Consider the following 11706-nt stretch of genomic DNA (forward strand, 5'->3'; position numbering starts at 1 on the left):
ACCATAGTTTGTGAACTCTATAACTTTCCTACAGACTAAAAAATACATCCTAATTTGGGTTATTTTCACCAAAGACATGTAGTAGAATACATCTCGGCCTAAATTTATGAAGAACAATTATTTATTTGTAAACTTTTATAACAGAAACAAAGAAAAACTTTGTTTTTTTTTCAAAATTTTCTGTCTTTTTTTTGTTAATTTATCAAAAAATAAAAACCCCAGCGGTGATTAAATACCACCAAAAGAAAGCTCTAGATGTGTGAAGAAAATGATAAAATTTTAGTTTGGGTACAATGTTGTATGACCGCGCAATTGTCATTCAAAGTGTGAGAGCGCTGAAACCTGAAAAATGGCCTGGGCAGGAAGGGGGTAAAAGTTCCCGATATGGAAATGGTTAAGGAGTACTCTTTACCAACACCAGCCCTGGAGACAAGTTGGCAGGGAGAATGCAGCCAATCATGCAAAGACCCAACTCAAACGTGAAGCAAACCTGTAAGAAGATAAAATACTAAACCAACAGCAAGGCCAGGTAGCACTAGCTGTCAGTACAGATCTGTTGTTTTAGCTTTCACTGCCTGAAGCGCCCCATGTGCAGTTTCTGTCTCCTGATAGTAAGGGGTATGCCCATCATCCCCATCCCACAAGGCAATGCCTATGGTCTAAGTAACCAATCAGAGGGCCCAGGTACTGTCAAATGGGAGGCATGCCCATTGTAAATACAGAGCCTCAGAATGTCACACTTCTGCAGGCCATAGACGGGTCGTTTATCGGCCGAATTTTCATCCGCATCAAAAATCAGCCGATATTCACGCCGTTATGCAGGCCATAGATGGGTCGAAAATCGGCCGATTTTTCTTTTAAAAAAACGAAAATTCGGTCGTTCAAGCGGCCGACGTTACCAGCAACGGTAAAAAAAAAAAATCGACCGATTTTCATCCCGTCTACAGCCGACAAAAAGTGTCCTTGCAGAGAGCTCCGCTATTTCTTTGACAGTTCCTTGACATTTATAGCGGTTGCAACAATGTATTTGTATCCATTTCAGATACAGATGTTTTTATTCGGAAAAAAATAGATACATTGTTGCAACCGCTATAAATGTCAAGGAACTGTCAAAGAAATAGCGGAGCTCTCTGCAGGGACACTTTTTGCCGGACTGGAATTCCTCTTCTTCTTCATCCTCTTCTTCTTCATCCTCTTCTTCTTCATCCTCTTCTTCTTTTTTTCTTCCTCTTGCAGGTCACGGCTCCTGCGCAGATTTTTTATCGGTAAAAAGATCGGCCTATTTGCCCATCATTGCCGCGAAAATCGGCCGATCGGCAAATCGGACGATTTTTTCCAACTTTACCGATAAAAAAAATCTGCCAAAATACCGAAAAACGGCCGAACAATTAGCCCACTAACGATCCGAAAATCGGCCGATTTTATTTTCGGCCGATTTTCGACCAGTCTATGGTCTGCATTAGTGGGGCAATACCGTTGGCCATTTTTTGGGGATCTTCTTGTTTATTTTTATTGGTCATGCTGGAAAATCCACGAAAAACGGCCGACATTGGTGGCAGCATTGGTGCCAGCAACGAACGATTTTTCATTTATCGGCCGAAAATTCGGCTGATAAATGCCCGTCTATGGCCTGCCTTCAGAAAGTGCTCCAGGCAGGCTGGAGTAACAAATGTTAGGAAAGAGGTATGTGCTGAAAGCTTTACGCTGTTAGCTACTTGGCACAACCATTAGTTTGGGATTTTTATTTTCCCTAAGGCATACTTTAATACACAGCCAAACCTTTTTTGTTCATTTTCAGGTAAGCTGCATATTCAGCTGGGAGCAAATTGTCCCTTGATAGTCATTTCAACAATGCACAGATTGACTATCCATGCAACTGTATTTAATTATTTCAAGCAGCCAAAGATCAATGGACAGAGCCGGTCCAAACAAACAAAAAAAAAAAAATAAACATTTATTAAAACGCACATGAAAATAGCTGTCAAGAGACAGTTTACACCCATGTCATGAAACGACTCAAAATAAATGACATTAACAGGGAGAGATCTTTAGCATTTCACGTTGCTTGAAAATCAGACAATAGACTGTATACAGGAGCAAGACAGACAGGAACAAAGCGCCCTCCTTTTATAAAAAGTGGGTGAGCATTACACAGGCAGCGCGTTAAGTACTTGGGAAATCAGATATGCTGAAAATGTCCATGAAAATGGAATGAAAGGTGTCACATACAATGCAGGCAGCTCCAATATGGATCACAGACTCATCCCCACAGCCTGATCTATTAAGATGAGAGGTGAATCAGAAAGGGGAATTCCTGTACACTTCTGAAGAATCTTTTCATATGCAGCCTGTTACGTCTGAGCATCTCTCTTTCTGTACAACACAGCCAATTTAGCAGAATACGGCCTAGTTGCTGTCATGCTCCCGCTTCACTCCTAGCACTGTGATCAATGTCAGGTTTTTTTAAAGTATATATTCTGCCTCTGTCCAAATTCTCTTGTGATGGATGCATGGAAGTCATGATTTTGCTTTAGACAATCCAGATGCCTTTATACAGGGAGCCTGGACCAGAGAAAACATCTTCTACTTGGCTGCAGGCCACCACTTCTTTATCAGTTTGGGGGATCAGGAAGGAATTTTTTCCCCTGCAGGAGCAAATTGGATCATGCTTTGCTGGGTTTTGTTTTTCCTTCCTCTGGATCAACTGTTGGTATAGGATTATAACTTTTTTTTTTTCCAACCAGACTAGCTATGTCACTATGTAATGACCAGTCCTGACAGAAATTGGTATTTAGAGCAGGTGCCAAAGCTCCCTGTAGTGCTGGGAACAGGTAAGCTGAAATGTCTGTGACCTCAGCATGCAGAAAATTCAAATTCTGCTCAGCAAACTGTGTCACACTCCGCAGAATAATCCCACACGTTCCTGTGATACTGGTCTTCAATACTTGTACTATGATCCATTCTACTACTCTGGTTACCTACTACTCTGGTTACAACTTCAGTTTGTAAACACGGCCACCTTACCTCACCTGGCATCAGCTTCCAGCATGACCCTGCACATACACGGGCGTAAATCAAAGGAAACCCACAGCTGTAGGAAGACTCCAGATTTCAAAGATGGCGTTGGACAATAATGACCTGTAATCTAAGTATGCTCTACAAGACCAGGCTGCTGAAGATGAGCCTGACCCATATTCAGATGCCCCCATGCTGTAATACAAACACATGCTGCACTGACAGGCATTCCCACTTACTTTCTTTCGTGAGTCCCCTAAATGCGAGTCTAGAGGAAGGGAGAGGAGGATTGGCTCAGCTTATAACAAGCATATAGATAGAACATAAAATGCAAGCACTTGCCCTCATTAAAGTGGACCAAAACTATAAAAACACCCCCATTTTGTCCTGACCATCCTGCCCTATAAAACTAATACAAAGTAAAAGATTGGCACATCTACTTACCTTTCCTAAAGAAATCAATGTTTTGGGATTTTGGCCATGTGATCTCTGTTACAGGGGAAGATAATGGTACAGACTGAGAGGCTCCCTGGCCGGCTCAGCTTAAACTTCAGTCTAAGCGTAAGTCACATGATCAATGGCCAGCAATAGAGAGATGGAGAAACAATTACTTTAGGAAAGGTAAGTATTTAAAGTGAACCAGATGCAATTTTCCACGTTTAGTGAAGGCATGCCAAGTAGAGTGTAAGTGTAATGCGGGTATGTGTAAACGCAGCAATCCGCCCACATTCATCTTTCCTTTTCTGTAGAAGACCAACACCATTTCCGGTGCTGGTCTTCTACAGAGGATCCAAAGATCCCACAATCATGTAAATATCAATAGCAGTTCATGAGTTCCAAGCCAGTGGTCTTGCCTGGGCTCAGATGGTGTCATTGGTCTGCTGCAAGCAGGAGGAAGAACTTCCTCAGTCTCTTCCCACCAAGCCCCCCCAAGTGATTAGACTGTACTTTGTAGCAAATCACAAGGTGAGAGGCTACAGCAGGGGATGACATTTATGAACATGGCCAAATATATATTTATATATATAAAAATAAATCATAACTGTAATTTCTGAGCTGGTATCTCAGTCCAAGATGTAGATCTTAACCCTAGATGATGTCAGGACATACAGTAGATGGCACCATCCTACTGGAGAGGAAAGCAGAAAACACCAGAGCTGATTTACTAAAGGAGGTGACAACCTTCACTCAATAAATAGTGAAGATTCACTTCAAGTATCCAAGCATGTGAAATCAAATTCCTGTTCATTTTGAATACTCAATCATGTGCAGATGAAAAAGGAGAGGAATTTGCTTTGCACAAGGTTAGTAAACTTAAATGAATTTTAAATTTATTGAATAAATATACTTACGTCCTTAGGTAAATCAGGCCAATTGTCAAGAACACTACTCAAAGTGCTGTTTTTACACATTATTTAGTATGTATTCACTTAAAGAAGAACTCGGAGAAAGAAAAAAAAAAAACACAAATAAACAAAAAACACCCATTGGTACACCCCTCTACACAAAACAGTTCATAAAATTCTGAAAATCCTTACCATTTAGGAGAAAAGTCTTATTGAATTTTCATGACCTTATCACTGTAATCAACAGATAACAGCATCTGCTCTGCAAAGGAGGAGGTGTAACAGTCAGGATTACATCATATCCTCTCCTTTCTCTCTGCAGTAAAAGGAAACTACAGTTCCCATCAACCACAGGGAATTGTAGTGAATGTGGGGGGTACACTAGGCCTGTACATGTTGAATGTGTCTACAAGTCTCAGTCCGCCCACCACTGCAAGTGGGGCTGAATTACATCACAGCTTCCTGGAGTAGGAACTACAGAAGGGATGTGCCAATACCAGTGACTGGGGGAATAGGAGGCATAGCAGCCACCGGTCTTACAAACAGGAAACCAAAGAGAATTAATGGTTTGGTTTGAAAATGAATAGGCTAATTCAGAGCAACTACTGAGTGAACCAGAAGATGAATGACATATTATGTGAAGGTAGGAAATCAGCAACAAGGACATGTAAAGAAGTTTTTGCCCAGAGTTCTGCTTTAACATTATTACCTACAACTGTCGCTAGGTCCATTTTAACCCCTTGGCACAGGCGCCTCCCAGCCCTTTAAGTGTTTCAGAAGCCGGGAGGCGGGGCGGTGTTTTAGGGTCATGTGACCGCCGTGATTCGCCGTCACATGATCGGGAAAGATCCCGATTGAAAGAGGAGATCGGGACCTTACTGTGAGTACCGGACACATGTGCTGGGAGCGCGCAGGGCGCACGCTCTCAGCACATATGTTTTTCTTAATTGCATGCAAATGTGCGGCCACTCGGCATCAAGGCCCAGACACCGGGAGGCGGCACATTTGCGTGCAGTCTGCACAAGAGGTTAAGAATTGCTTTTTAAATGACAAATAGATACCATTGCCATATATTGTGACATGTCATTAAATAATTGACATCGGCCTGTAAATATACCATCTTAACACCTTTTTTACCATCTATTAGCATATAGGAACAGGATGTGGAAGAAGGGGTTACAGCATAGGTCCACTTTTCCTTAATAGTTACTCTTGTAAGAAAACACCCAACCACTGAATCAAAACATGCAAAGCAGGCCACTGAAAGAAACAGAAAGATTGAAGAAACATACAGAGGAGAAGTCTCTACTTTGTCAGATGTAAAAATTTAAATACTGGGAGGAGGGGTTTCAATTCCCAACACTGGGGATGAGGATTCAAACAACTGACCTCCAAAAAACTCCAGCTCCCTCAAGCCATCAACCAGGATCCGGTCAGAAACCCAACGCTGGAGGAAAAAAATAAACAAGGAAAAAAAAAAAAATGATACAAGGTTACAAAATAACACAGGATAGGAAATGACAGTGCACCAGATCCGGGGATGGTCAGTGATATTGGCTATATTTCCTTCATTTTGATCAGGTATAAGAGATACATTTTTGTTAGGTGACCATGAAATGTTATCATTTTGTATCGTTAAAGCCTTAGGGGTAGATTTACTAAACTGGAGAGTGCAAAATCTGGTGCAGCTCTGCATGGTAGCCAATCAGCATCTAACTTCAGCTTGTTCACTTAAACCTGGAAGCTGATTGGTTTCTATGCAGAGCTGCACCAGATTGTGCACACGCCAGTTTTAGTAAATCACCCCCTAAGGCTGGCCATGCACTATACAATTTTTTGTTCAATTTCTGCCCAATTCCCTTTAGATTTACCTTCAACTATGTAGTGCAAGGGCCCGCCTAATTGGATACAATTGAAAGTGTTGTTAGGTTTAACCTCATATTATATGGTTTTTGGTAAATCTAAAGCAAAATTCTCAAGAAAATTGTATAATGTATGGCCAGTCTAAGTCTCTGAAATGTATATATTTTGGATATAGTGGGGAGAAGCTTGGTTGTGTGTCTTGAGGAGATTAAGAGGTGGAAAGATAGAAGAAACACTTTTTTTTTTCGTAGAGTGGGGAACAGGGGCGGACTGACCATTTGGAAACTCGGGCACTGCCCGAGGGCCTGGGTCAGTAGGGGGCCCCATGAGATGCCCCTGGTACCTTTTTCATAGGCTTTTTGAGTTTGGGAAAGGACACAGGGGCCCCATGATCCCCTATTGCCCAGGGCCCCATGAGTTATCAGTCCGCCCCTGGTGTGGAATAAAGTATTCTTTGCGGTCTGTGCCTTCCTGTCCTGGTGACACCACGTTTTGTATGGAGTACCAGGGACAAACAGTCATTTTTTATTAAACAGTGATGAGCTCAGGCATGTTCAGACACGAGCCAGCCTGAGCCATCCTGCTGTGAAGCTGTCAAAGCTGACAGCCAATAACAGGCGGCAGAGGCATACCCCATCTCGCTGCAGCATGTGTACATGCCCCTTGCATGACAGCATAGTGATGCTTAAATATTTGAAAAGAATCTTGCGAGCCCAATATAAAAATTCCTGTTGTTGGATCGCACACCTTTAACACATAACTACCAATGTGAAAACCGTGAAAATAAAATAAATAAGGTATTGCGCTCACAACACTTCCATCTGTGCATATACACAAAGAAATGTGTATTATTGAACACTAATGACCATATTTGTAAATCTTATGGAATCATTTAAATGAACAATATGCAATGAACAATATACATGAAACCGTGAAAAAATAATCTAATAAATGAAAATAAAAAATATATATGAATCTGTGTAGTAATAATATCCCACAGTAACAGTGACTTTGTGCTGAAGAATCTTCAATATTATCAAATAAAACAATATATATGATTCTGTATAATAATAATGTCCCACACAAACAGTGAATTTGTGCTGTTGAATCTTCAATATATATAAAAAAGGTGACTGCTTGTGCCTCCTCCCTTAAGTGAAGATATGCGCTCACCTCATGAATAGCCTGCAATTAGGCTATTAACGCTTGCGGTTCACCTCCTTTGGAACCTACTAGTTTTAGAAACTCCTGTGTGAAAGATATCCATAGACTGCGACATGTGATGTAAAAAAAGATCTCCTCTCATGGGGTGTCACTCCAGTATCTTCCTGACTCCTTGCGATTCTCCATAAGTAAGAAAAAATCTTGACATGGTGCTTTATCGTTTAAAAGTTTTAATTGTGCTGACAGGTAGCACTCACATAAACCCCAATCAAATCCCCCTGATGAAGCCACGTGACCAGTGGCGTAACGCGTAGGGGTGGGACAGTGCACGTCACTCGGAGGAAGCCAGTCCGACAATCGGACCACGAGAACACAGCTCCAGCAGCCAGCGGTGGTTTGCAATATATTTGTACTGCCACTATACGAATTTATGTGAGTGCTACCTGTCAGCACAATTAAAACTTTTAAACGATAAAGCACCATGTCAAGATTTTTTCTTACTTATGGAGAATCGCAAGGAGTCAGGAAGATACTGGAGTGACACCCCATGAGAGGAGATCTTTTTTTACATCACATGTCGCAGTCTATGGATATCTTTCACACAGGAGTTTCTAAAACTAGTAGGTTCCAAAGGAGGTGAACCGCAAGCGTTAATAGCCTAATTGCAGGCTATTCATGAGGTGAGCGCATATCTTCACTTAAGGGAGGAGGCACAAGCAGTCACCTTTTTTATATATATTGAAGATTCAACAGCACAAATTCACTGTTTGTGTGGGACATTATTATTATACAGAATCATATATATTGTTTTATTTGATAATATTGAAGATTCTTCAGCACAAAGTCACTGTTACTGTGGGATATTATTACTACACAGATTCATATATATTTTTTATTTTCATTTATTAGATTATTTTTTCACGGTTTCATGTATATTGTTCATTGCATATTGTTCATTTAAATGATTCCATAAGATTTACAAATATGGTCATTAGTGTTCAATAATACACATTTCTTTGTGTATATGCACAGATGGAAGTGTTGTGAGCGCAATACCTTATTTATTTTATTAGCATAGTGATGGTATTAATCAACTCCGAAAATACCGTTGGCTCACTTTGCTGTAGATATGAGCACTGTCTTGCTCTTACCTACATGCAGATAAAAAGGCCCTAAAGTGATTCTAAAAGTTTTTTTTTTAAGAAAAAATAACAGACATGTCTATATTTACCTGCTGTGTGCAGTGGTTTTGCACAGAGCATCCTGGATCATCTTCTTCTCTGGACCCCGCTGGCTCTCCTGGCCCCTCCCTCCTGTCGGGTGCCCCCGCAGCAAGCAACTTGCTATGGGGGCACCCACTGCTCCGTGTGTCCATTCACACAGGGAGCAGTGGCTTGGCCCTGCCCCCTCTCTCTTCTCATTAGCTCACTGGCTGTGACTGACGGCAGTGGAAGCCAATAGCTCCAGCTTCTGTCTCAGCCAATGGGATGAGGTAGTCCCGGGATAGCCGAGACTCCAGTGCACATCGCTCAATTGAGAAGGGGCTTAGGTGAGAATTAGGGGAGGCTTCTGCACACAGGTTTTTTACCTTCATGCATAAAATATATGAAGGTAAAAAATCTTGAGCCTTTACAAATGCTTTAAATTGTTTGGGAATAAAATAAAATGAACTTTAATGTCAGCCATGGTAACTACATAAAACTACTTTCCTTCTACTTTGTTTTGCCAGGAGAGCAAAAAAGTACATCAGGTGATCTTCTGGGTCAGCTGTATGTACAGGATTGTATATGGAAGTTTTCTATTGTTTGAACTAGATGTCTTTATTCAACCTATGTATCTTTGTAAGTGCAAAGGCTTTTGGAGCTTACACAGGGTTGAAAACCATCTACTCCCCCCCTCTGGTCTAAAAGGGGATTTTTCTCATTTTGGAGACCCCCCCCCCCTCATTGTGTCATCTTGGGATATAAAATGTCCCCAAGGGAACACAGACAGCAAACAAATGAATAAACATTCCTGCATGTTTGAACCTCCCTGTATCTGCCGGTATCTCTGGCCTCTGATTTTGGTGGCAGTTCTTATGTGATGACACTGGAGAGCCGCTATCTATATGGCCGTAGGACTTACCGGCAGGTGTCCCGAGAATTCTTGGATCAGTTAGGAACTAAATGTTACAAAGGAGATCATACATTTCTACATTGAGGGCAACTTACAAGAAAAGACATGAGGTCCTCTTTATGTCAAATGGATATTAAGATGCCATAAACTAGAACCTGAAAAGTTGAAAAAAAGATTTGATTAATTCCAAGAAAACTCTCAATCCTCAAGCAGGGAGCTGAACAAACAGTTAAAATGTGTTGATTCATTATTCGAAGTCCACATAGCAATTTCGATTTTAAACTGGCAGCGAACAGCTTCACGATCTTCAGACATAAACTCTCCAGCATTTCCAATAATACCTACAAAACATCCTAGCCCCCGACATCTCCTACACTGATCCCTTTGTGACACATCCTGCACAGTCCGACTTCCTCTCTGACAGGGAATTGGACCTCACACTAATACCACAAAACGACGAGTATGAGGCTGCCGCCACACAGTCGCTCTCTGTAGGACAATGCGCTCGGTTTGTTCTCCCAGGATTGACAGACCGTCCGTCACAGCAGTCACTTCCATGCATTCATACGTTTGTGTAATCAGAGGAAACTGTAAAGCCCTTCCACCCGCACCCCACTGCCTTCCACACAGGAGACATTTAAAAGGCTTTCAGTCGTGTTCAGTAGTTAAAGACAAACTCCGGGCACAGACACATCAATTACATGAAAGGATTTATAATTGTCCAGCTAGTGCTAAATTTACACAGCTCTGCTACACAGCACAGACAGGTTGGTGACCTGATTTTTCTCTGCTAAAAGTTAAGCAAAACATCTGGTCACTGCCCCGCCTCCAGCCACCTCTAAACTCCCTCCTCCTCCTCTCACACCTGATTGGCTCAGAGTGCTGCTATGTCATCTCATAGGATATCCCTATTGTCACCATGACTACACAAATGGACCCTCCCAGTGACCTGCTGTCTCCATGACTATACACAGGACCTCCCACTGAATCGCTTCCACCATGACTACACACAGGACCCCTCCACTGTACCACTGCCACCATGACTACACACAGGACCCCCCACTGACTTGCCATCACCATGACTACACACAGGACCCCCTATTGACCTGCCATCACCATGACTACACAGGACCCCCCACTGAACCACTGCCTCCATGACTACACACAGGACCACCCACTGAATTGCCGCCACCATGACTACACACAGGGACCCCCCACTGACCTGCCGTCACCATGACTACGCACAGGGACCCCTCACTTACTTGGCGTCACCATGACTACGCACAGGACCCCCCACTGACCCGCCGTCGCCATGACTACGCACAGGACCCCTCACTGACCCGCCGTCGCCATGACTACGCACAGGACCCCCCACTGACCCGCCGTCGCCATGACTACGCACAAGACCCCCCACTGACCCGCCGTCGCCATGACTATGCACAGGACCCCCCACTGACCCGCCGTCGCCATGACTACGCACAGGACCCCCCACTGACCCGCCGTCACCATGACTACGCACAGGACCCCCCACTAACCCGCCGTCGCCATGACTACGCACAGGACCCCCCACTGACCCGCCGTCGCCATGACTACGCACAGGACCCCCCACTGACCCGCCGTCGCCATGACTACGCACAGGACCCCCCACTGACCCGCCGTCGCCATGACTACGCACAGGACCCCCCACTGACCCGCCGTCGCCCTGACTACGCACAGGACCCCCCACTGACCCGCCGTCGCCATGACTACGCACAGGACCCCCCACTGACCCGCCGTCGCCATGACTACGCACAGGACCCCCCACTGACCCGTCGTCGCCATGACTACGCACAGGACCCCCCACTGACCCGCCGTCACCATGACTACGCACAGGACCCCCCACTGAGCCGCCATCACCATGACTACACACAGGACCCCCCACTGACCTGCCGTCACCATGACTACACACAGGACCCCCCACTAACCTGCCGTCACCATGACTACACACAGGACCCCCCACTGACCTGCCGTCACCATGACTACACACAGGACCCCCCCCCACTGACCTGCCGTCACCATGACTACACTCAGGACCCCCCACTAACCTGCTGTCACCATGACTACACACAGGACCCCCCACTGACCTGCCGTCACCATGACTACACACAGGACCCCCCCCACTGACCTGCCGTCACCATGACTACACTCAGGACCCCCCACTAAC

The 11706-nt window shown here is 44.0% G+C and overlaps 1 protein-coding gene across 3 annotated transcripts in view; it reads right to left on the reverse strand.

Moving 5' to 3' along the window:
- STRADA (STE20 related adaptor alpha) overlaps positions 1–11706 on the reverse strand; it is a 32030-nt gene that overhangs the window by 19626 nt on the left and 698 nt on the right. For 2 of the 3 annotated variants that reach the window (XM_089674668.1, XM_089674667.1), the window contains exons 2-4: positions 9599–9658; positions 5751–5808; positions 3255–3283 (exon numbers count right to left, since the gene is read on the reverse strand). In XM_089674668.1, the coding sequence (XP_089530794.1) occupies positions 3255–3283; positions 5751–5808; positions 9599–9610 (99 nt within the window). In that variant the 5' untranslated portion in view covers positions 9611–9658. The remainder of the gene's footprint in view (positions 1–3254; positions 3284–5750; positions 5809–9598; positions 9659–11706) is intronic. The other variant, XM_089674669.1, reaches the window with a different exon arrangement.

The sequence above is a fragment of the Staurois parvus genome, unplaced genomic scaffold, assembly GCF_062004578.1.
Source record: "Staurois parvus isolate SC_StPar_1 unplaced genomic scaffold, SC_StPar_1.0 ptg000151l, whole genome shotgun sequence".
NCBI lineage: Eukaryota > Metazoa > Chordata > Amphibia > Anura > Ranidae > Staurois > Staurois parvus.